This window comes from Neodiprion pinetum, chromosome 4 (assembly GCF_021155775.2).
Source record: "Neodiprion pinetum isolate iyNeoPine1 chromosome 4, iyNeoPine1.2, whole genome shotgun sequence".
Classification (NCBI taxonomy): domain Eukaryota; kingdom Metazoa; phylum Arthropoda; class Insecta; order Hymenoptera; family Diprionidae; genus Neodiprion; species Neodiprion pinetum.
Genome location: NC_060235.2, coordinates 40,973,497 through 41,000,901, shown reverse-complemented (window position 1 = coordinate 41,000,901; position 27,405 = coordinate 40,973,497). Strand labels below are relative to the sequence as shown.

Genomic DNA, 27,405 nt, shown 5'->3' with positions numbered 1-27,405 from the left:
AAGGACGATCTTATTCTGCAACAGAGAGTAATTAAATTTACCTAGCAATTAGCTTGTTTAATAATTAAATCATAAACTGTTAAAACATATATCATGGAACAATGCTAAATTCCGTAGCGCGAAAGGGAGAAACATGGAAAGATTGTACAATATTCTTTATACCAATAAAGAACCGCGACGTTTGAAACCCGAATGGTTGGTCAGACGGCTTGAAATACGGTACGTTACTACCAGTTTTTTATCCTCTCTTTCTTATCCTCATCAACTCTCTTTGGTTTCATGTTTGTCAGCGTATTTCAAAGCATGAAAATCACTTTTACGTGATTCTACCGATCGAACGGCTTGCAGATATATTCACGATTGAGTTTTTGAAATTAAGATTTTATTATAAATTGTTGGTCCTGCATGTATTCAGATATAAAATACGTATGTATGTACATGGTGTCTCACTTTTAATCGTACAGTTAAATGCTGTTTTTAAGTGAAAATCATGCGTAAGAAAAGATTGTCGCCTAAAATATTTCTCGTGAACGATGCCACTCGCGGTCCAATTGTCTCCTAAAATCATCATACTGCGGGCTGCAGAGTTTCAGCGTTATTTTGGTGCTTTAATTAAATATCGCACACCCGGTATATGAAACGAGAGATGAATGCCAGAGGTTTTTTCGTTATTTACGACGATCGTCCTTGATAAATGCGCCTACGCAACTCTATATTGTCCAACTTTGAATAGGCAAGGGCATTATAAGCGATATCAGGTTTTAACAGCTGCAGTAGAAGTTAATAAAAAGTATATAAAATAATGGCGGGGAATCATCGCCGGATGAAGCATAACATAAAATGGCGATGTTATTTTTCGTATAACAATATCAAAGGTACTCCGAGAGAAATTACTAATCCTTATCCATTTTAATTTTCTATCATAAGCGAAAAATATTATTCTGGATACAGAATGAAAGTGAATTTTGTAAATGTATCCAAAAAATCAGTAGTACGTGCGATTACTATTCTTTTTGATCATAGTCATTCGTATGATATATTGTTGTAACTATTGCGATAATTCGATGTTAAGGCCTTAATTTGACTGAAAAAAATGTTGTAGTAAACTAATCAAATAGATTTAACATCGTAATAATCAGACAACTATGATTACGTGAATGCAATAGTTATTTGTACATTTTTTTTGTTTATGTTTTGTAATGTCAATAATATTCCATCCATTATTATAACAACATGAATTATTAACTACAATTTTCTAGTAACTATGACAAATGAAATTTTTCTCAGTATGGATACAAGTGTTCGCGGCACGTTGATTGGATTGCATCGAGCCTGTATGAAATGAGTGCCTCTTGCCCGGTCACAAGCAGGTCGGAGATAAACGATCTCAACGCGTTTCGTTGCGCAAACAAGTCCTGCCGATGCGATGGTGTGTATAGGATATATTATAACCTATGATCGTGAGTGCCGATGAAGTGTTATATCACTCTCTTTGTCGCCGACTATGAACGCGCGCTGCTTTGTCAGCTGCCCGTGAGCTGAGATAGTCGAGAGGAGGTTCACGGCGGCAGCATCATCAGCAAACAGCTCTCAGCGTCTTAGTCGCGTCGTCCGCCGAGTCAAAAAACAGGTATATAGCCATAAGTATAATAAAAGTTGTAAGGTGAGTCGATTAAACGCTACATAACCAGTCGGTTAGGCAATCCTCCGCAGCCGCGTTAATATCATCGTCATATATACCCTCGATTCTTCAAAAATTGCTTCGGTACGTACGGTAACGTTCATTAATGACGTGGGCTTCCGGCTAACTTGTTTTCGGTCCGAAACAAAATGCGAGTTCGATTCTATACGAATGATGTGACAATGACTGGCGATGCAGCCGACATGAGAGATTGGGAGTAATTGTCACATAATTCGTATAGAATCGAGCTCGCATTTTGTTTCGGACCGAAAACAAGTTAGTCAGAAGCCCAAGGCATTTAATGAATATTACCGTACGTCTTTCAATGTATGATGATCATGTACTCGCATCTTTTTCAGAACTAGTTTGTCCCGGAATAAAGACTTGTTCCTGCAGTTGTCTCATGAACTCAACAAACAAAAATGGCCTCTTCATTTGTAGCACTTTCGCGTCGAGAAGAATTTGGCCGAAAACAATTCTTCTTTTAGGCACTACTGAAAATAGTCGAAGCTTCGAGCGATGCCTGCACGAACTCAACTGTACGTACGTATGTATAGTTAGGGCGAAACGGAGTATGAAACGGCCGTGAAAATAAAATGTCTTTTTTCACCCGGGAATCGTCGGCCGTGTTTAAACGAAGAAGGTCCAGGCTTCCAGAGTCCCAGAGATCGTCTCATGGAACGCAACGCGGCGTTTCGGCGTATCTTGAATTTAAATTTCTTCCTTTCCATTGTCCCGATCCGAGAGGGCAATGGGCATAACATAACAGCCAGCCGAATGCGTTTTGTCTTCTCCCTTTTTTTCTCTCCGACCTCTTTCTTTCTCCGGCTCTCTAAAACGAAACCTGCATAAACTAGAAACAGGAATCTTCTAGACGCTCCAAATTTAGAGATATATCACTTTGAATCCGGGGCCTACGAGTTGATTCTAACGACACTGTTTTTCGGACTCGATAAGTTGGCCATTTAGCCGGCTAACGAATTATAATTAACCGTTGCAATTGCTCGGGTAAAAGTGCGCAGAGCCATTTTAATCTCCAGCGTGGTAGAAAACCTTCACTTGTACTTATATGTAAATAAGTGTAGAAAGTGTCGTTATTTTCAATATTTCAAGAAAGTTCTGGATCGGTTTTAATAGTAACGAAAGTCGACCTCATCATATATTATTATAAGCGCAGAGATTCGCGCTGATCCTCACTTTCAATTTTCCTTTTTGGAATTATTATCATTGATTTCTTACAGCGGCCTATGTATACCTCTATGCATTATATACACCGTGCAATCTATAAACTTGGAACACATACACATACCTACCTTATACAACTCGATCCGTTTAACCGCGGAGAGTGAACGCACTGACCTCGAATTCGCTCGCGAGGACAGATCGATCGATTACGTAGAACAACCAATTTCGTTTATAAATATCATGATCTCGGGGCAACAATCGAATGCGTCAACTAATGCAACGATGTTTGCAATTTTTTTTATTTTCATTTCGGTTATGACGGTCACGATTTATCACAGCAGTTCACTCATACGCTGGCTATTCAAATATACGGTGATCTGGTTCGTATTTTGTACCTTTCACGGCTAAACGCTCATTCATAGTATAGAACCAATCATCTTCAGCTTCTGAATCAGATCAGTCGTAGTTTGACTGTTAGATCCTTTTATTATGCGCAGTCTCAAATTGTTTAAAGAGGACTCGGATATTTCAATCTTATAAATACATGCCGAAATAGAGAGGAAAGGAAATTGAAAATCTGCTGTATAATAGACAAGAGTCACAGTAAATTTTTACTATTCATTTCCAGTTTTGAATTATATCAATCCAAACGCTTATTCGCTCGGATGGTTAAGATGAAATACAGAAACAGTAATATGATTCGAAGAAAACTTGTTCTAGGTATAAAATATATACATATTATGTAGTACCAAAAAACTTGAATAAAAACCCAGTTGACGATGCGGTTACCCGCAGCATCCATATTTCATCTCTTTCACCTTTAGCAGGCGCATTTGTAGCGAGTCAAAAACGAAGCACAAACGCATGGCATAAACAGAGAGAGAAAAAAATTAAAATCAACTTTGATGGCCTGAAATTTTTTTTATCTTTACAATTCTATAACCCGATCAGTGAAATTAATATTTTACCAATAAGGCGATACACGTAACCGCAATCGCAAATTCACATCTCATCTGAATCTCACTTTAGGAATGAATAAAAAGAAATGAAGTTGAAAAGTTTCGAAGGATTCATCGAATCTTTGTATAATATCACACTTCGATTTATGAACTAATTTTTGTTTATGAAAAAATTGCCAAATCTTCGCACTTCTTTTACGTATAATATAATACAATATTCAGCGATACACGAGGTGACTGCGATTTGAAGCTGTGAAACTGTAGCTACATGAGTTGTACCTACATGCATCATGCACGTTCTAATAATATCCTGCACGCGTGGGATTACAAACCGTCAGCTTTTACCATTTATACCTGTAATGCAAGCTAAAATGGCGGTGCAACAAAACGAACAACTGGCGGCTCGGTTAGTCGGGACGAATCTGTACCGACTACCAAGTCCAACTGTAACACTATATTGCCATGCCATATGGAATATCCTTCATCGTTTTGAGACGGAATCGAGAGACTCTATAATTTTTAGCCCAAGTACACATTTTAAACTAAGAAAAACTTTGAAAGTTACAGTTACTCAAAAATTCTAGTGTAAAAATGGGTATAGTTACAGTGAATTTCAAGAAAATTTGGTACCAGTAAATCAATATTCAGTGTGATTACAATTGTCAATATTATATTTTCTGATTATTGGAAGATTAAATTTCTTTCTTTTTCATAGTCGACTACATTCTTCGAGTTAAATAAGACCTTAACATCATTTTGTCGTTGCACCAACAACAAATTATCCCCATCGTTACAAGAACGTATAGTACGAATGACCCAGATAAAAAAGGGATACAAATACACGACTAATATCAGATTTTATGGTTTCATCTACAAAATTAACTTTCATCTTGTACCCAGAACGGTACTTTTCGGTTATGATAAAAAATGAAAATAGTTATAAGGACTGTACGGTAACTTGTACAGGTGGAGATCTCTCTCGATGCATAATGGAGAATACGGGGTCGTTATAAACGCGGATCTGCGTCTACTGGATCACGATCTCCTCTGTATATCGTACCTTGGTTAGTGCGGATGACGCATTGATAAGTTGTGGTTTACGTAGGCAGTTTCATAGACACAAGGAGCATTTATGTGGTTCGACTTTCACGATTTCATTATACTTACACACAGAATTACACTCACATACCTCCCACATTTATGCATTTATTTATATATTCGTTCTAAGTACTTGCAGGAAGAATTTGGAAACGCTATTTTCTATAACTGCAGCATCGTTTAATAGTAACGATTAGCCGGATGTGCGGTGAAGAACAGCAGACGCGTATTACAGCTTCTCTTCGTTACTTATTGAAACCGAAAACTTTGTTGCAGATTTCTAACACTTATACGGTTAACCCTTTTATTGCTACATGTAATTATCACGCACTGGACTTCGCAATGTCTAAACACTCGCATCCATCACATTTCGCAATTGTATTTACGCAGCAACCGCGAAAAACCGTGGCGAGAAAACTTCGAAGATTGCAGTTGACAATAAAAGTCAGACACGGTGGTTTCGTATCCTCCGCCTGCAATGCGGCGATATTTGAAAGGTTCACCGAATCCCCGTATCCACAGAATAAAATACGTAAGTAGGTAAAATAATGTAGGTATATAATTTTGGCCACGGCTCGTTTGACACTCCGGAGATGCCGTGGTTACGGTTCCGATTCCGATTGCAATTAAGATTACAACACTCCGCACCACGTTTGTTATACGACTTGACTGTGCTGTTATAACAAATCTTTCGTAAATACTCACCCTGCAATATCAATCATTCACAGCTGTATTAAACTTGAGCGTTCAACGAAGCTCATCCGAGAGCTGCGAACTAAATCAATTACGTACCGCTAAAATATTTCCAGTTTCGTCGAGAGCGTGAACCATTGCATAAGGCAACGCCAATGAACGCGTGCGTGCAAGCACGTACGGTTAGAAATTTCGCAAGCTAAATTCTCGGCTTGCAGGCCTTCTTGGAAGTTCAAACCATGAGTAAACAATCCTTGCCATCGATATGTTCGGCTTGAAGTAGCACTCGACAATTCGGGAGTGACGGAAGAAATCTTAGAGCCAAAACAAAACCGGAAGTGTGCGCGTCAGCGGCGGCCATGTTTGTTTTGTTCCAGCAGCGTTTGAATTATATACCGTTGTAAAATCGTGTCGTGACGTTCTTTTCTTGTAACAATTTGTCTCCAATAATTGGAGTGCGTCGAAGATGCTGTTGATGTTATAGTTAAGCTCCCACGATCTCAACGGAACAGCTATTATTATGTAATTCGAGGCTTAACTGCGGGCTACTACTCGACTCACCGAAATCACTGGACCAAAAAGTGTTTTACAGTAGCTATACCCAACCACCCACCGGTACAGTCACCCCCCTTCTTTTTCCTCCTGCAAGTAACGAGCACCGCCGCGAACTCCCGCGGACCGAAGCGAACCGGAGACCCTAGTCAGGACTCGACTTCGAGACTTTCACTCCTCTTACATTGCAGTACCCTTGCGATATTCGCAGGCTGGTCCGAACGATGTGGAGCACCTCAACAGCCTGCATGCAAAACAATATCGACGATCATCCGTTCGTTTGCTCGCTAGCTAGAGAATTACCGAGGCCTGTTAAAATCGAGGTTGAAAGAGACTTAAGCATAAATACTGCAACATTAGCGCAGAACTGGCGTCGTTCCGTTAAGAGAGAAAGAGAAACGAACAAACAAATTAAAAACAACCTCATTATTACGAAGTTACAATCTCTCCACCGGATCTGATTTTGTCATTAAAAATTACACCATTTCTTTCTTTTTCTCTTCTGTCGTCAGGATTGAGCCTATTCATTTACATACATACGTTCAACTCACTTGCAATTAAATATACAGGCATGCAAAGTTACTTCGTATATACATATATTCCATCATCGAGAGGTCGCGTAGAAAAACTTGATTTTCGAATCTCATTAAAATGATTGATGTAAACATTTCACAAAAAGTAAAAAAATATATTCAAACTTAAATTCTACCATACGTACCGTCGATGATTTATATCGCGAATTGATAATTCTATGCTAATAGTGTGTTACATTATACTTATACACGTTATTGCAATGCAAAGTACAACGTACTTGTATGCAAACATAACCGACGCCGATGCGTATTATGATCATTGCGAACGTACGTATTATGCGTACTGAGAAGACAAGAACTAATTACCGTGTGTACATAAGTACTCGTAGAGCCGCAGGTATAAGGTAGGTACAGTTGTACGAATGAAAGCAGCGATCCACCCCCCACCCCCTATCTCCTTACGTAATTATCGCGGTATAAGGTACGTATTTCCATAGCGGATTGTTCATTCGCCGTTTCACACTTTCTTAAAATAAATCAAGATGGGAACTGATACAATGCTGCTGCCGCCGTGTAATTACTGATTATTTCCCGTTTTAACTACATTGCAGTCACGATTGCTTTACTTAAGTTTGTTTTGCCGCGGAACTTTTACGGTACTGCAGTTATAGTTCAGTCTGATTCAGTAAAGCATATTATTTTCATCATTCATAAATTCATTTATTTATATTCACAGATGAACAGAATACACTCGTGTAACAAGGTTATGTGACTTATTGAATTATACGTTTGTCGGGCATTTACGGATACACGGAAATCGTGACGACTTTCGCAGTGTCGTCTGCATCTTAGTGTGGAAAATATTCCGATATCGATGTCCTTTTATTTATCCAAGCACAATCACCCATATCGAGATTGACTGTTATACGCAGTTGCAGGGATCGTTTTGTCCAACCGAGTCTGCAGGGCGTGCAATGCTTTAGTTCGATTTTCGATATCAGTGAAGCATTTTGTCGCTGTTTGTCGGATGCGATATAAATTGCGTGTCGGGTTTTGCGTCTAGACTTTGTCGGCCGATTGTAGAGACGTCTGTTTCTCCCTTTCTCTATTTCTCTCTCAATATTGTGAATTGTCTCGTATGCAATTTCTACACAACGTATGACAAAATAATTTTTATAAAAGTTAAAGTTTATTACATTACACGCTATTTTACGGATTTATATTTACGATTTGGCGTCATTGCGTGTGGATATTTCTGGTTAGATGAAGTCACGGTATAAACCGAAACGTCACATGCACGAGGAGAAATATTGTTAGCATGTTACGTAAACAATTGTCGTATCCAACAGCAGAAAATAAATGACCGCGGGTTTTATACCATGTATGTAATACTCATACGACATACGACGACGATAATCTCGCTTTGCTACCATTTTGCTACCGCATCGAGGATCGAGTATCAATTAAAAACAAAATGGCGCCGTTTAAGAACGCCTGTACAGAGAGATAAAAGGAGAAATCCGAATTTTGTGAATAGTACAAACTCTTCTTGTCGAAAACTGCTGTAAGTAAGCTGAAATTGTGATTTCTTATACGATATCAGAGTTTAGCAAACGGTGAAGATAACTAAACTAACTATAAAGTATGGATTTCTCTTCAGGCATACTGTATTTTTTTGTTTTTTTTTTTCTAGGAAAAGGTCTAAGCGATTTACTTGCACTTCTCACGTGCTCGCTACCGATCATCGAGCAAAAATTTATATAGTTACACGAAACGATAAGCGAGCAGGCTTTCCTTCCAAAGTGGATAAAAAATTTATACATCACCTCCGATATATTTCGGGTGATCGAATATATAGCTGCCCTTGCTTTTGAAATCAATATATTGTACATCGTGAATTTCTGTATTCTGGGGAAAAAATTTACTTTCACTGCAAATAAATTATTAAGTGTCGCTTACACCTATGGTTACTCAAACACTATGGTTACGACTTGAACAGAATTCTGGGAGAAAATTTAATAATTCAGAAATAGACTTCAATCCTAGTCTTAACAAAAAACGATGGAGGATGTGGTAGAAATTCTTGAAGCACCTTAAAGTAATAGTAAAACAATATGTGATACATGAACGGGGTCTCATAGACCCCAGAGTTTTTTCAATCATTCTTCATTTTACTTGCGCAAACAACCCTGATTCAAGCACGGTGGTTTGAAAATTGTACGCAAGTCGGTTCTCGGGTCAACTGGACCCCGTTTCAGCGACCAGGGTTAAAACTAGGCTAGCAGTAGAACCGGGAGACTTGAACGAGCTGAAGGAAACGATGCAAAGTACATGATACGGAGGGGAAGAGTTCACACTTGAGATAACGAGATGGACGAGGAGGCGGATAGCGGCTGCAGGTCTCCTCGTATTATAGTTTAATAATCACTCTATACGCTACGTCGAGCAGAAACTCACCGCGAGCTGTAGTCACGTAAGAGTAAAAGAAAAGTGTCGATTATAGGTTTTCAGCGACAAATTTATAATCGGCAGAAAGCTCAAGTAAGAATAATACAAGAGAAAGAGGTAATACAGTCAGAGGGACAGGTAAGAAAACAATCGCTGGTTTCTTTTATCTTATCGAAGCGCGCAAAGAGCGGAATTATATTCGCGGGTATATATCGAGCGGCAATATAACGAGCGGTCTTCTAGTCTTCGTGCACTGCTTTCAACGGGGTGTGTAATACTGTACCTAATTGGTCAGGAATTATACGGAACAAAGAGAAGGAGCGCGAAACTCCGCGGATTAAATAGGCCGGAGTATTTACAAAAAAATTGCTAATGCTCTTAAAATTGTTGGCGAGAAAATTAGTTTTAGCGTTATATGTACCTATGTAATAAACCCGATACCCGCCACTCAACACGTTTAAATAATTTTCACGACGTTAAATTCAAGCGCACTTTTGTACTTACAGGACAAAATTGATATCCGGTGAAAAAAAAAGCGCATGTTCGATATTTTATTCAAATCAAGAAGGTAAACTTTCGTCGTTTCATCCTCGCTGATTACTGATTAATTCATTTCAATCTTCGGAACTACATGTTTTTTTATTTTTTTTATACAGTATTCATGAAATGTATTCGTGTTATCTATCATACTAATTAAACGTGTCAGAGAAATCATCGCTCAAATTTTATAGCGATGTTGAATACTACGCAGCAATTATTACAGTTGGAATTAAAATATCGCGACATCTTTACCAATACGCGACTTTTCGATTATCCAGAAGAGACGAAGAATCTAAATGTAATCTTGGTCTATTCGATTATATCCTATGCGCGGTCTAATGTGAGTATAAGTTCTTTCAGAGGAGAGAAACTTCCCCAGAGATAGACGGAGTGATTTTTTTTTATTTTATTTTTTTTTTTTGTTCGCCAAGTGACCTCAATGCGCGCTAGGTATACATATAATGTTGTCAGCGTCGGGCAGTTTTATATAAAAATGTGTAACGCGCGATGTAATCTCGCAGAATGCAAGAGAGAACCGGCTCTCCTGCTATACGTTTATTATTCGATAATGGTCTGGCACAATTTTTTATTTTATTCTTTTTCTTATCTCATCACACTTTTTCTCCTGTCATCATTTTGTCCATTAGTGACTGAGATATTTGTCAGATCGTGAACGGTACCGGCCCTTGAATATTTTTTTTCCCCTTCAAAATTATGGGAATTATTCAATAATTCTCTCACTTTTTGCCAATTTGATGTACAATGTAAGTGTTTTAAAATTGCGTTGGAATGAAATAATTTCGGGTCTTTGCTGTAAAAAAATTTGGTCATTTTTTTTTTTCTGTTTTTGATTTCTGGATGTATAAAATAAAAATTGCGTAGTTGACTAAACGAGAGAAGAATTTCCACCGTCAGTTTCAATGACTTTCTCTCTCTCTCTCTTTCTCTCTCTTTAACGATAAGTAGATGTACCACATAATGATAGTTATAGTACTCCAGTATTGTAACGTGCCATTTTACCGTCGTAAACTCGTCACATGAATCTTATGGCCAAGAGACAGTGCAGTTGCATGTATATAATTCCAAAATGCGAGAGCGGGAGGTTTGAACGAGCTCTATATAACTAGCCTAGCGTAATTTCAAACTGTCCGAGGAAGCTTAAAGGCGGAAAGCATCTTCTCTTTTTCGCCTGAGCGCGTACTTCGTCAAGTTAATGTAACGTACTTACATTATAACTCGTATGTACGTACGTATGGATGTCCTTAAATCCGTATTTTTCTCGCAATTTTTTTATTTCTTTTTGACACTTACCTGGTCTTATCTCCGTTAAAAAATCGTAGCTGCAAATAACTTGGGTAATAAATTTTTGTCTCCATTGTGTTATATAAGTTTTCAGGCTTTTTATACGGTGTTTCACTTCAAGATCGTCAAAGACTATAACAGTAAGTGATACGATCTTAACAATGATCATTAACTTTCTAAACTATATTTATTTTTTATTCTCTTGTTTCTAAGTTTTAGTTGAAAAAAAATAAATAAGAGTCGAGCTTATTACACGCGTTCGCTTATATATATAACTTCTTGCAAGTTTTCTGAACTCGAAAATCGATTCCGCAGAACGTAAAATTGTCGAGAATGTAATTTTAGTTTTATAACGATCTATTTAGGGGACCATAATTGTCGAGCAGTTTCAGTTCAGTTGCTGATCACTCAAAGTTGGCTGCCTACTGCGGCAGGTGACGGGTACCGCAATTCGATCGTGTAAATTGAAAATTTATAGCTCATCGAAGCGGTTAATTAAAAAAATAAAATCAACTACAATCCTTTGTAGCGATAGATTTCACGCAGCATGGTATCGATCGGCTCAGCTTCCTCCGTTGCACAAATATAAAATAAACTTTGTAATCCGGTGCATTAAAAATGGCCGGCGTTTATCACCGGAAAGAAATTTCATGCATATATCCGACGCTTGTGAAATTTCTGTCGTGAACTTAACGCTGAATATTTTCGTTGTGGTTCCAAAGTGCAGACGCGTGATTGTGAGCCATCTGTATAGCCGTGTGCATATGTACATACATCGGGTTAAACACAACGTGAAAATATATGCGTGGAAGTCTCTAATGTGTCCACATGAATGGTGCACGCATGGCATGTTACAAAGAAACATCTCTCGGCTGTACCTTACAGGTACATAACATACCTATACCGTCTCAACGGATAAAAAGAACCGTTGCGAAATCACAAGATGACGATTTTGTCATCGTTATTGTCGTTTTGTTGCGTTTAGATGCATAAGTCAATATCACATGTCGTACACAGAAGAACGCGCGTCGATGTTGAACCATTGAATACCATCAGGCTAGGCCCCAAGAACGCGCAACGATTGTAATACAGGTTACACAGCTGTGCATGGTGTACAACTTGGGATGATTGTGAGATAATTCAGTCAGAATGGACTCGGGCAGAGCGTGAATTATGTTACACAGCGCCATCAACTCACCATTGGAAGTTACATGTTGCATGAAATAGTTTCTAAACTTCTTGTTGGTGAATTTTCTACCTCGGCCTTGCTTCTCGGGTTGTCACGAGCGTCGAGGCAAGCATTGTATAATTGTCGCGAGAAACCTGGGTACGTAGAGATTTCATTACCAATAGAGCGGAACGTGGCATGGTTATTATACAACGAAATCACATAGTACACCTATCGGGTATAAGTTACGACGTCCAAACGTGACCAACTGAACCGAGCCTCTTCCGGCAGATTTGAGCTTTCGGAAGCTCCGTATTTCACTCCGGTTTAACTCATCAGCATAAGTCACGAGGAATAAGGAAACGCGTCGATTCGGAGCCGAATGACTTGCTTCTTCCAATTACCGTTCCGCTCTTACGTAAACGCGCACGCGATCTTCAGGGATCCTAACAAGATAGGAAAGTACTTTAGAACAGTGCATGGAAGGTCGTGTTCGAGCAAGGAAGTCGACTGGCGACTGCTTCGTGTGGAATAAAAACAGACCGCATATTGGTTCCCGTCTAATTACAAGAATTGCAAATTGTTTTATTGCCGAGGTAATTTGGCGCCGTAATTATTATCAGGCATTATACCCATAAAGTGAGGAATCGCTTGGTAATGTATTCCCCGGACGTGGATCCTCCCGATGAACCTTGATCCTTGAACCATGCGTAACGGCACGGAATTGGGATGGCAGTGTGGCAATGGCAATTATTTCACGTCGTGTATTATACAGAGTGTATATCGCGTTATAAATCGTTCCACCTGACGAGAGGCGAAGCGTCTCTTGACAAAAAAAAAAAGGTTTTTTTCTTCATTGTGTAGGTATACCTTCGTTTTTTGATCTATGATCGGTTGGCTGGTGTATAAACTCGACGGTGCATTGACAGAGACAACAAGTCCGAAACTCTAACCAACAAGCGACTCGCTTATACGATGTCGATTCAGATTACGATTTGACTATTGCTGACAATAGATGCGGTCGTCTCATTGCGAGCTACGGTAATTGGTAGGTACATACATACTTAGAACGATTATACATAAGAAAGTTTAGTGACCCGAGTGAAGTTGCTCACCGATGCACGTCGCTTATTGTCTATGTATGTACGAGTAACTTTGCCGTGGTGTCCTAAGAATTGAATTGGTTTAATGTTTCAGGATTTCCCACGAGAAATGTGATCACTTGAAGTTCTTCTTCTTCTTCTTCTTCTCAGCGCTATCGCGGCATTGCGAGAAGGAACAAGTAGCAATTCGACTTGAATGCAATCCATTTCCGACAGCTAGGAGAAACTTCATCGCTCATTGACCGACGGAACTGTGGATATTACTTGGTCAAAGTCTACTCTGCTGCACCTGCTAACGAGCCTGGATACCTACACTGAAATCTGAGAAGAGGAGTCGATCCCTCGTTGTTTTACGTTGACATTGGACGCTGTGTGGACCGTTAGACAACCTGGGCTCAAAACGCGAAGACCGACTCCCGTTGTAGCAGCACCCGACTTTCATCTCCAGCGACCCCGTGGTCGAAGCGCTGCAATCCATACATCAGAAGCCACTGCTACATTCTTAGTGGTATACCGTGCACATGCATGGTGCTCATAACGCCGAGGAGTAGGAGCAAGCCACCGGGTACGGTTAAGCCCATTACACAATGTGACGTGAACGTAGGGAATATGAGAATACTATAGTACATGTATTGATAGAAATGGTACAAGACCCGAGAGTCTTGTTGCAGTTGCGAACAATCAACTTGCTCGCATCTAACGTAGTTTCAAGGAGTACGTACTCGCGACGTCGCCATGGTAGCCGCCAATCGAACATTTGCTTTCAGACGAATCGTTATTCCGTCTAAATTTATCAAGATATGTAAAGGTAAAAAATCTCAAGTAAAATTGAAGAAAGAAATAATTAGTTCGACGAACGATCAAAACTTCATCCACATCTATATGGGTCGACAACGAAAAGAACCTCTGGGTTTTCTCAGCGGCTGCAGCGAACGATATCGATAAGAGGACTGTATACATGTCGATATGTGAATGGATATGGACTTAAAGATGATAGATATGTATACTGTGTATAGATATATAGCAACACGGGCACGGGTAAGCGGATAAGTAGAGTGTATTTGGCGTGGGTGTTACGAAACGATTTCGTTACCCAAGATCTCGTGTCCGGCGCGGCTCGGTTTCTCTTTGTTCCGCTGGCTTGTTTCTGAATATTTTATACACTTTAGACGATCTAGCCTCTGCAGAGCTTCCCGCTTCAGCTTGGCTCCGCCATCCTCCTCCTCCTCCTCCTCCTCCGACTCCTTCTTTATTCTTCCTTTTCCTAAGCTGCCTGCCTGCCTCCATCGACCTGACTTCTTCGTCCAGCCGCAAGTGACGTTACGAGTCACTGTTCACGGTAGGAATACACCTACATGGCGATTGTATACATAGGTGTATGTGGATAAGAAACGGACCAGTTGGTCTCCACGAAAAGAATCGATCTTTAAAATTACACCTTAACGATGTGTAATGGATCTCAACATTTACCTCATATTTTCGACTTGTTTTGAACCTTTATTTATTGTGGTCGTAGGAAGACACCGAGACCATAAACGTGGCACGAAGTACCATTTTCGTCTACTGGTCAAATCGACCGTAAAACGGGATGATGGAAGGGTACTATTGACGAAAGTATCGACCATTCTGAAACAAATGTCAGACAATCAGTGTAATATTGTTTTTTTCTTTTCTTTAATTTGTTACTTGTTGCCAGCGTGAAAGTTTTGGGCAAAACCCTTTCAATGGAAGCATCCATTCGTATACTTGATGAAATTTCCACATAGGAAATGGTTTTTAGGACCGTTGTGACAGTGAAAAGTAGCAGTTTGTCACAAGATTGACAAAAAAGAATCTCCTGGTTTTTCGATTCAAGTTCTTTGGGAATGATTGGCAGATTACTGAGAGCACCGATCTTCCTGCAACTGCGCTATACTTTCAAATAAATTTTATCGTTTAACTGACATTTGGAAGCCTGCTTACAATACAAATTGCATGAGTCACTCGAAATTGACCACTCTGCAGGTTCCACGTACCTACCCACCAATACCTATACCTACTGTTACATGTTCTGCACGCCTGTGCCTTTCATCGTAGCGGCTTCATACTTGTTGAAGGAATTAATCAGCATTCACGGTTCGCGCAACCCAACAAAAACAACGTAACAAAAGCAACAACAATGACGACGATCTCGGGTGAATCACGAATAAAGTAAGCGAAGTAAGCGATCGTCATGACGTATTCGTCAATCATTACTGTCACGTCATACTTCAGTGTAATAATAATACCGTCATGTCACTCGATGTATTCCGAGAAAAAGCTCCGAATCGCGCTTTTTTTTTACCAGGATGACATCCTCGTGAATGGTATCGAAATTATTCGCTGCTTGTACAAATTACAGAAGGTTGTTACTCTTTTCTGAGGACTCAGAGACCCTGACGATTGGAATCAGGCCAACGTTCAGCTCTGGAAACTTTACGACAATTACCTAGCAATTTTGATACTGAAAACTCGTAACAGGTACGTTAATTATCGACGTGATTACGGTCGATGACCGATTATGTATATACGGTCCACGGTTGATTGAATTGGAACTAAGTTCCCACCCGATAAAAGGGCCGCAAGGTGATTTGAATAACATATCCACATCGTCCACCATTAGTAAAAATGGCCTCAGTTATAACTAATCCCGTGATCGATCATCGACCACAAAAATAGGTGTAGATGAGCCTGGAGGGTTTTCCCCTAAGTGCCGATTGTCAAATGAACGTGAACCTTATCGGGTGTATTTCCCGACTCTGCGCAAGGTCAGGTAATAACTTCATTGCTCAAGGCGACGTTGCGTCTAGGACCGGGGCTGGTTAGTTACAAGTTGTATCGATATACAGGTACCAACAGGCTCGTAGGCAAGCTGATTCGCGGGTTCTGAGTTCGAGCTGGAACTCCAACGACCAAGGTGATCCGGTGTGAAAGCGAGAGGCCAAAGCCAGATGAGAGGAGAGGGAGAGAGAGAGAGGGAGAGAGAGAGAGAGAGAAAGAGAAAAAGAGAGAGAGAGAGAGGAAAACAAAGAAGGAGAGGACCGTGGTGGTCGATGACGCCGTCTTCGTGGGAGCAGAGCATGATATTTTACAGAGTCAACTCCAGCTCCAGCTCCAGCTTCTCTCCCGGAGACCACTCGACGCGTGTGGAACATTCAAATTCGCGGTTCCACCTACTCCAGAACCGGAAGTTGACCCCAAAGGCACTCCGTCATTCGTTTGGCCTCGGGCATTCTCCCCGACGAAGAGGGGCTGCGGTTCGTAACCCCGAAGGTTTTCCTTATACGGCATGGTTTCACTGGTGTACGCACAAACACGCTTCACGGTCTTGCTGTGAAGCATGCGGAGAGGCCGCCCGGTTTTAGGGAGAGTAACGTGTCAAGGGGTTGGAATACGACGCAAGCCTTGGTACGAGGATGGGAATTTAAAAAGCCTGCGATCGATGCGGAATTTAATTGAAGAGGAATCGGCATGGCTGTATCCGTTTCAAAAATATCCAGGAGTGTCGCGATCTGCGCCAATGATGGTGGACACCAATTGTACAACACCTCTACTTGTATAAATTAATTATAATTATAAGAAGTAATTGTATTGAAATGGATCTGAACAAATTCGAATAACACGGTCTATAAGATATCATTATTAATTTAAGGAAAGGTTTTACAGTTAAAACGTTTAAATTGATTCGATATATTATATTACATTATATTTTTAATTAGATTCTAACGTTCTTGGAATGATTTTGCTCGCTGAACAGATGCAATTCAGCCGTATTATAACCCTTAGAATTACATGTGCACAGTCTTATTCGCAATTCCGCTATCACTATTCCGGATCTGGCATTTTTAATCTCGATTACTTAATACCGGATTTGAAATTTCCTGAAACCACTTTGCAATCTCGAGGACTGCGTCTTCAGGCGTGCTAAAATTCATAAGACCCCAGACAAACGGTGTCTGGAACCCTTTAGAAAGCTCGATAAATTCGTTCTGAGAGGTAGCAATTTATTTGGAAAAATGGTCTGTCCTTATTAGTCCTGACAAATTTTATGGCCAGGTAATACGTCAATAAAATCTGATGAAAGTTGGGGATCAAGCAACGACTATCAAGCTTTAAGGGCCACGGGTCACGGGCCAATTGCTAAGAGGGTCGCGGTTAATCGATATCAAAGGGTAAGAAATTGTGCGGAATAATTGAACGAAGTGAAGTAGCGAAGACGAGAAATCTCGTCGTAATAAGGCAATTTGGAAAGAAGAGACGGAAGAAAAATGGAATATTTTTCTGCATAAAGTTCCGAAAAAAATCCCAAACTTATGGAAAGTCTTGCAAGGTTTTTGGAAAATATAAACAATTTTTCCAATCAACTTCCAATATCGTCGAATTATTGCATAGAAATTTTCGCTCTTGGCTGGTTATCAGTTTGTGCGATTTGACATTGCTTGCGTGAATGCAGCGAAGTTTCTGGCCAAAAAAAGAAGCCTCATCGATTCTTTGCGAAAATCAATCGATTACGGATCGATGTATATTTATTCAGCGAGGTAGCGACGGTGATTTGTTCATCATTTTCATATCGGATGTAATATTAGCACACGCAATTACCGAAATTTTTGTAACCCGTGCCGATTTTTTTCGCCACTGTAATATCGTGAAATTGCGAAAGTAGTATACAAGAGAAATAAAAATCGTCTCACGTAATCGCGATCAGCGAAAAACGATCATGAAATCCCGGAACGAAGAGGGCCGCAAAAAACTGTCGGTTCATCAAACAAATCCGTTTCTCGTCTTCATGGCGTTACTGAGCCGTCGAAAACGGAACCTGACCAAGTCAAAACTACGCAAAATGGCAAACAACCAGTGGCGTCGTATGTCGGGGAAGAAAAGATACCGATATATACTGAAGGCGAGACAAGAAGCCCGTAAACGAGCCGCCAAAAGGAAGAGACGCTGAGAATAAACGTCGAAAGAAAAGCTGAGTGCGCATAAGTGAAAATTAAGGAAAAAAACTTTCCCTTTCCCTCGCCCCGTTTTCAATCTTATTGAGATCCGAGTGACTGCACAATTATCTACATCTGTTTATTTATTCATTTACAGTACCTAATTTTTTGCTACATAGATTTATATTTAAACAAAGTTCTTGTTTTTACCTCCACGTTTCTTCCTTCTCGTCCATTCGAAATCAAACTTATACACGTAATAATTATGCGTGCAAATTTTATCATTACATTGATAATTGCAGTGCGTCATAAATTTTACTTTTTTTTTTTATCGTTTATTCCGATATATCAACGAATACAAATTATGTAAAGTTGAGTCGCTGCTACTTTGGTACTTTTTTTTTTTCTTCTTCATATCGGTATATAATAACACTTGTATAAATATTTACCGATATTATTAGCATGTACCTACCGGGCGTTTTAGACTTGACAAGATGTATATGTACAAATACACGTACACGTATACCTAAACTACAGGAAAAATCTCCGATGTATTGTATTGTACGCCTGTTTTAAATTATTGTGTATCGTATTTTTTCGTTTAATAATAATAAGAATAGTAATAATAATGTACTCCCGTTCTTAAACTGAAAGTCTTCAACTTATTCCCGATTACGTTATTAATTGTTTCACTCATTTTTATGTTTTTTAAGTACTTTTAATTACTTATCCAAGGTATAATATCGACGCTTTAATTTATCGTGACATTTATAGGCGTATATACACATATATATAATATATATGCGTTCTTACAATATTTGTACAACTTTGGTGCACCTGACTCAATTGAATATCGGGGTCATTAGGGCGGTTTGAGTAACATAAGATATTACAAATTTACAATTCTATGGAAAAGTTATAGAATTATTTTATAGAAATATAGCATTTATTGTTTCTAATTCGCACCTTGTATTGTGCATAAATATAAGCCGTAAACAATCGATTCACGCACAAAAATTGCGTGTTCACGAGTGACTCGTCATACAAATAATACGAATAAAATGAATTCAGGTAACGTTATGTACCTACAATATGCATATGAATTCATTATTTGCATACAAGGCGTCGATAAATTATAAATTATCCCGAGATAATATATCGCGGATATACTTTACACAGAAATTGAATTACGCATGAGTTAACAATCGATTTATACCCAACTCACACATCAATTTTTAAATCTTTCAATTAATTCCTGCGGGTATATTACAGGATTCTGGTTTAGGTGATCAATTACAAATTTCACTTCACGCTCGATTCCTTGCTTATAATTATTCATGCACCGTGATCGGCTCTGCAGATTGGTTTTAAAACTATGAAATGAAGTAACACGTAGTTTAATTATCGTTATTAAAAACCCTGTTTTCGTTTTTCATCATGTTTCGTAATTCTTTTAAATAATTTTAGCTAGCCTGAAATTAAATCTCGTTGAAAATCTGTAATATCCTTAATTCTATACGAGCATTTCCTTGGACGCGATGCCGTTATATAACCGTTCTATCGAAATATTCATCGTCTCTTCAAGATAGATGATGATAATCGCGACCCTATAATAACAGCGATGAAATAATTGTTTTAACTATAATTCGAGATCTTGAGAACAACGCGGCTGAATGCGTGTCAAGGATGTGAAGACCCTGGAGTACGGTCTTCGGCTGAATCAAGTAATACGAAATCGAACCATTGTTCGATCGTTATCCTTCTCCGATCACCGTCGCTGATCCATAATTTCAATCAATAATTATTTAATCGATCGATTAAACGCGGACGGTAACTGCGAGAGAAAAATTAGTCGCGTTCAACTATGAACTTGAACTTTTATTTCCCATCTGCCGATCGCTCGATCCCGCATTGAGTATTAAACGAGCAGACATCGATCTTCTCGGAGGTTCATTAGCATGCGAATAGACGATTTGACGAAAACTCCGGTTTAGGAAACCCTGGATCACTTCGATCAGATTTCTATTACGATCAAAAATACGCCTCGAGCCAACGTGATTTTTATCACTTATTATTACACAGATTGCGAGTGTATTGATATTCGATATCGCTGGTTAGTTACAAAGCGCGGATGTCTGTTTTCAAGGCGAAAAATATTTTATACTTCATCAGACTGTACGCCGCAGACCCAGCCAAGCTAATTACCGCGAACCGATCCATTCTCTCAATAACAAGTCTTATAAGCCAGACTATAAACGGATATTGGAGCGGTTCTTTCTCATCCGGTACTTTTAGCCACACAAAAGAGCGTCGAGTAAGCTTTGGGTCGTGACTTTTGGAGAGTAACTATAAAAGATGAATCGATCCTTTGCTAAGCTTTCTTCAAACATTAATGCCATGAAAAGTAGGATTCTTTATTTATAAAACGCAGTGTAATTTTTGTCCGGAAAAAGCAGCCAAATCGACTTTCTCTGTTTCTTTATTTCAAAGATACACCGAATGCAGGTTGACATTTTTTTTTCTATCGTACCTCGTTGTGTAAGAAGAATCCGTAAGCAAGTCGGATACATTCATTTCACGTTTGTCGAAGCCACAAGTTAAATTATTCCACGTATAAGCCTCGATATGTAGGTATATTTGAAAAACTGAATAAAATAAAATTTTACACTCCTCCGTATCTTCTCTGTTAATTAAATTAGTGAACAACTAAAGTTAGATCACCGTTTAGCGTAAACCGTTCCCAAAGATTTTTCACGCCTACAATAAAGCCAATTGACCATCCGCGTATTATATACCTGAAAAGGAAGAGGCTTCTACAGCTGAAAATCGCAAAAGGTTAATTACCAATTTTGCAACTATAATTCCGGAAACGAAAATGTTACTCGTGTAAGGTATAACAAGACATCAAACCGTCAAATAAATTAAATCACCGCTATAACAGCCGGCCGTATGACGACTAATTAGCAAAGATGATCGCGGTTCCCACACTTTTTCTCGAGATCTCATCTTTATTTCGTTTCTATCCTGTTACCAAATACTCGAATATGAGTATGTATGTATATACAAGTATATATATATATATTTATATGTATGCACTATAATAGGACTTACCAGCAACAAAGGGACGGTGTTTCGAATTTTGGCATGGCCGAATATCCGGACGTGGTCTTCAGTTCCGGTAAGTTTAGTTCAGACAGTAGGCGGTAAGAAACTGGATTTAAAAACAGGATAACACGTCCCTGTCACTGGCAACAATTAACAGTCTGCACCAATTGCTTCTCCACAATAAATATATTAAGTATATATATGTATATATATTATAACGATATAGAAAAACAAAACTTAACAATTGTCAATAAAGAGTTATCGTTTTTTTTTTATCTATAATTTTTCTTAAAAAATAAGCACCAAATTATGGGTTCGAAAGAAAAAAAAAAGGTATACTTCTAAAGACTTCTTTCCTCCGAAATCGTGTGGTAACAAACAATCTCTCTCTCTGAACCTCTCGATGAACGAATCGCGGATTATTATATCCTTACGTGTGTTTGAAAGGCCGCGTTTCGAACGAAAGTTCGCGGGAAGAACGGCAGCGGGATCGGAGACGCGGTACCGCGAGCAGTTCAAGAACGACTAGCTCGCAGACGTGAGTGACGACCATGTCCTCCTCCCCTTAGGTCCGCCTGTTCCACGGTCTCTTGGATCGACTCTCTTCGCCGTTCCGAGGAACGTTTCTCAACCGAGCTATTCGCCGCTATTCGCCGCTACTCGCCATTCGCAAGTCACCTGGTGCGGAGCGGCTTCTCGCGCTGTGAACTTAGGTTCACCAAAGTTCACGCAGACTTGGGTATTTTTTATTTCAATTTTTTTTTTTTCTTTTTATCTCAACCTTTTGCCATCGGCGTTTGTTTTTTTTATTTTTTCTTATTTTCTTCAATTTTCTTTAGTCATCTTGCTTTTCGACTCTTTTATTGCCAGATTGAATTGTTGTCGTTATCGGGATCACAGACAATTAACCAAGCACCGTGACGTAGACGTGACGCGTGGCGCGAAATGAAGAGTCGTGAAAAACACGGGCTGGTTTAACTTCGACGCCTCGTCCCTGTACCATGAACCGGAAGAATTCTTCATCGAAAAGACGTTGTCAAGCTGCGTGATTAACGCAAACTTTGGTTTATGAGGAGTAATTAATTAACCTGTGAGATTTATTAAGAGAGGGATAAATTAGGAGAAGGTTGATTGTTGTTTATGCCGCCGGAAACTTTCGACCGATTTCATTGTTGGTATGTTGTTATGATTATTGTTATATCTATTATTTTATACGCGAAGTCTTGTACACCGTATTTAAACCATGTATGGTATGCTAAATAATTTAACTCCATATATCTGTATGGAAAACAATTATAGGTTGCGATTCAAAATACATACCTACATATATACATATATAACAAAGGTTCGAAGCCGTTGATAATTAAATGTTCTTCCTTTGCTTCTTCTTGCCTTAATTATGTCCAGATCCGAAGTTGAACGACAGTATATAATGTATGTACATACATCATAATTATTTAATGATCATGTCACGTGACATCGCCTCTCTCGAATAATAATATCACGGAAACGTTGCGTTTCACGAATCATCTGCAAAGTAAAAAACAGAATTTATTATTCACGTGTGCCGATTATCAATTTGAAGAAAAGAAGAGCAGTACAGGTATGGTTAGATTCGATGCAGCGATATCGAAATATACGTACAGTAATGTTCATTAACGCCGTCACCTTTCGGCTAACTTGTTTGCGGTCCGAAACAAGATGCGAGTTCGTTTCTATACTAATTCCGTGACAATGACACCCAATCTCTCACATCGGCTGCATCGCCGGTCATTGTCACAAAATTCGTATAGAATCGAACTCGCATTTTGTTTCGGACCGAAAACAAGTTAGCCGTAAGGTTAACGCATTAATGATTATTACTGTACGTGGATGTCTCCCCACCTTTTTCGTTTCTTTCAAAGTGACTGGGATGTACGTTGCGTTAATAGTCGATGCTAAATTGCTGTAGTCTCTGTAAAGGACGAACTGCTGTTTCAGCCAATGTCGTATTCCAAGGACACGTTCGTGAATCATTCGCAAATGTAAACGGCTCTCGCAGTCCAGGTTGGCGGTCTTGTCGTCTTCGAAATCTGGATCGAAAATACGAATCAAATGTTTGATTGAATATTTGTATTTTTATCTTCTCTTCGTTACTTAGTTTTCATTTACTTGTTTATTTATTTATTTTATCACCGAACCACGCCCTCTTTCCGACAGAGAGAAATCGTGATTTGTTAGCGAATGAAGGAAACTAAAGTTCAGTTTAGAAGTCGTAAAACAGTGGATAAAAATAGCCGGGAACCGGATTTTTGACTCGTTACGTATATATAATCTGTTACCGCACAATCCGAGCGAAGTCAATAATTATAACTGCATATCTAGGAAAGCAACCGTTTTTGGGAACTTGTTCAATCCTTGACAATTAGACAAAAAGAGGGATCGGATCGTTGACCTCATAAGAACGAGGAAAGTGGGAACCTATTCCCAAGAGCATGAATTAATAACCATAATATTTTAATGTTTGAGGATTATTTGATTTGAATAACTTCTGCACGTATTTTATATAAAAATGTTTCGTGAAACAGAGATTACAAATATTGCACGGAGCACACGATGAAAACAGTTTTTTTTCCCTATGTTCTCAGAACTCTATATCTATACACATCTTCGTGTATTTTATTCTCTTACGCGTTGCATACACATACCTATACGATGCACAAATTGCATGTCCAAATCGACTGAATAAACTTTCTTCGCGGCAGAGTATATGGACACATACCTATATTACTATACGCGCATGTATATATAAGTTCGTAAGAAAAATAAATAGGAATACGTAAACTGAGTGATTAGCGAATGAACGGTCGGTGCGTGGTTAATTTTAGTACTGGATTGCCAGAATCCGTTTCTCGTACAGCTCGTAGTTCATCCTATCGACGTAAGTATGTATATGATCGTGCTTATAGCTCGCAGGCGTTTTCAGAGCAAGAGGAAAAAAAGAAAAGTGATAAATGTTTAGTGAGAGTTCAACAAAACGTGGATCAGAATTTTTTTTTCAGAAAGAACAGAACCCGATAATACGATCTAAATCAGTTAATTCCCTGTACATATATATATATTTATACGTAACGAATTAGTACTCGAATAATAATTATCACACGACGATGCGGGTTCAGGTTTAATATCAGCATGAGCAAATTATACCTGACGTATACACAACAATTAAAAATAACTCGAAATTTCACGCCGACGAAAAGCTTTCCGAGGATTCGTTTTTGTTCGATTCAATATTTTGTTGTCGGTTGGTCGTATTTTTTTTTTTTTTTTGTTAAATCTTTTTCTCTCCGACTTTTTTTGTTCTCGTTAAAAATACAACAAACGTCGCCAGGCCGAAGCCGAGGCCCTGGAGCAACATGCGATCAGAGGCGGCGAGGCTGCAGGCAGTAGCAGGTTCGGACCACGGCGAGGCTAACGGTAAACTATATACTCCAGTGGAGGCACCAGTTTACCGGGTCGTTTAAAGGCAGCGACGTTCGGGAGGTCGAGCGGCTTGAAGAAGGAGCGTAGACTCCGGTTTCGTCGCACTCCAGAAGACGACGAGGCTGCGTCGCAGTCCCCGAATCCGTCATCCTCGTCCATAATTTGCTGCAGGTATCTGCGTACGCGAGGTCTAAGCTGATCTCGTTCCTGTTCGAGAAGAAGCTCCTTTAACCGTCTTCTGAGCCTCTCCACGTCCCCAGCTACCCGTTTCGCATCTGTTTCTTCTTCTACGCCTGCGGACCGGCGATGGCGGAGCTTCCGGTTCTCTCTGGTTCGACTTTTGCCCGCCCGATGGCGTTCCTCCGTTTTGACTTTTTTCGACCGGTGCTTCTCAACGCCGGTCGCAAGCCGAACACCGCCTGCGGAAGCTTCTTCGGACGATGGAACCCGTTCAGGTTGCTGTACGGCCGCAGAAGCAGCGCTCTCCTCTTTTTCCCAATCCTTGGAGCGAGTCTGCAGGTCGAGTTCTCCGACCAGTGAAACTGGAGTTTCGATCCTCGCCCGGTTTCTCACGCTCTTAGACTCCACTTTTTCCAGAACCCTTTCGTGTCTCTGAAGCATCTCGGTGGGGTTGGTAGACTGCGGATTTTTACCTTCCATGAGGAAAACTATACGACGATTTTCCGCCAACGTTTCATCCTGTTTAGTAATAATTTCTACCTCGTTTCTGCTCCCAGTTTCAGGATCTTCTTTCGACGAAAGTCCGGAGGAATCCCTGGAAGAAACTGCAGGCCTTCGTTTCACCTGGTGAAAAAAATTTCTGTTATCCTCTAAAAAGTTTTTCGTTAAACATTTTGCTTTTTTACGATCTTGCCTTGTACAGCAATCTTTCAGATGGCCGTAATTTATCGAAGAATATCTCAACATTCTTTCTGTAACTATATGCACTGCGTTGTTCTTTCTTGAGTCTTTACATTCCTTGTAGGTACGTATTCATAATCTTATAGAGAGAATCATTTCTATAAGAATTGATATGTGTCTGCGAAATTCTTAAATGAAAAAAAAAAACAATTCCCGTCTCCATTTCCAGTTCTTAAATTTCTTCTACACGAATTGTAAAAACTCACAGTTTTCTACAATTATCTACGTGAAACTAAAGCTGTTTTCTATTCAATGATAGATTGTCGTATAGATTCTTAAAATTCTTTAAGAATTCACAGAATTTTACGTTTAGTCGATTTACTATACTTTTGTCTTAAAAAATTGTGGACCGTCACAATTTTTCGTAGAAGATCGTTACACTCTTCTACGAAATTTCATGGAGTTTTACAAAGTATCCGAAAATTTTTCCATTCTGTTTTAGATAATTGTAGATGAATGTAAGATCAAACGTAATACTTGATCGTTTTCTGTGAAAAATCTACAAGGAAAAAAAAAAGAAAGAAAACACGATATTCGTTACAAATTATCAACATCGCGGAAATAATTTTTACCCGGTTCATCCGGCGAATCTCATCGCTGCGATCAGTCGAAGGCTGCGAAGACCTGAGAAGACAAACGGGGCTTGCGGTGTTTCCGTTCGTCGATGCTTTTACATAATTGCTGAGGCCAGGATCCAAACCGGCGTCGCATTTGCTCAGGACGCGAATCACCTTCGGCGCTACGAGTTGGGTGAGCTTTTTAGTTTCCAACTGCATCGATGTAGGCGATGACCGTTGCGGCCGATAAGAGCCCGAAGGCGAATATGAGTCTTCCGGTTCTTGCGCCTGCAGATCCTCCTCCACGGTACTGAGAGTCTCAGCAGAGAGCGTACTTCTAACAAAGTCGTCAGAATAGCCGGCGGATGCCATCAAGGTCGGTGAATCGGCGTCCAAGGTGCTGGCTCGCCTTTCTTCCCCATCAATTATCGACTCGACGCTTTTCATAGTTATTTCTTCGCCGAGAGAAGGGACGTCTGGGTGGTCAGAGACCGGACGTGAAAATGGCGCGATCGACCGAACGACTTCCGGGACTTCTTCGCTAACCGAGGTTTCCGTTTCCGTCGTCAACTTGCCCGCGGCTTCTCGCTCGGATTCGACCTGCAGGGACGGAGTTTCGGATCGTTTTCTTGCCTCCTGGTTTTCGGCTCCACCGGCCGCCGGACCGTCTCTTTGATAATTCGCCGATTCTTGGCGCGGGCTCTTGTTCCCCGACTTACAGTCGAAAATCATCACCAACTCGGCCGTAGGCTCCGAGGCTTCCTGCCCTCGACGTCCTTCGCTGCGCTCCAAGTAAGCTTCGGGCATTCTCACGTCTAATTTAGGCCTCACAATCGCATCGCCGGAACCAGATTCACCCGCGGGTTTCGATAATTCGTCCGCGCTGTCGACTGCGCTTATATCGCTCAAGCTGGATTGCCGTTTCACGCGATCCTCGCTGCACTTCATTTTGTACTTTCTGTCGATTTCCTTGAGTTTCATCAAGGCCGCCGTGGCCTTCGATCGCATCATTTTACTTATATTTATATTACGCTTTTTATACACTGCAATGAACTTTTCAATTTTGCCTAATTTTTAACTGTCAAACGATCCTCGTTCTAATACACCTTCTGCCTCTGGAATCGACGCGGCACTACCGTCGCCATG

At 39.9% G+C, this 27,405-nt stretch overlaps 1 protein-coding gene and 1 long non-coding RNA gene across 3 annotated transcripts; one reads left to right on the top strand and one right to left on the bottom strand.

Moving 5' to 3' along the window:
- LOC124217031 (uncharacterized) lies at nucleotides 1-27,357 on the bottom strand. 2 transcript variants are annotated; one of them, XR_011176990.1, is made up of 6 exons: nucleotides 26,275-27,357; nucleotides 24,811-25,585; nucleotides 23,204-23,391; nucleotides 22,644-22,849; nucleotides 21,326-22,407; nucleotides 1-15 (listed from the first exon to the last, which is right to left on the bottom strand). XR_011176990.1 is itself a non-coding variant. In XM_046622272.2 (4 exons), exons 1-4 carry the CDS (start codon nucleotides 27,268-27,270, stop codon nucleotides 22,784-22,786), a joined length of 2,025 nt encoding a protein of 674 aa, XP_046478228.1. In that variant the 5' UTR covers nucleotides 27,271-27,357; the 3' UTR covers nucleotides 22,474-22,783. The 2 variants fall into 2 exon arrangements, 1 of the variants encoding a protein (XP_046478228.1); XM_046622272.2 differs by lacking the exons at nucleotides 1-15; nucleotides 21,326-22,407 and having other exon boundaries at nucleotides 22,474-22,849.
- LOC124217042 (uncharacterized) lies at nucleotides 12,652-15,493 on the top strand. Its single transcript, XR_006882762.2, has 3 exons — nucleotides 12,652-12,755; nucleotides 13,024-13,207; nucleotides 13,357-15,493. It is a non-coding gene; the product is annotated as an uncharacterized lncRNA (long non-coding RNA).
- Nucleotides 27,358-27,405: the final 48 nt, after the last annotated feature.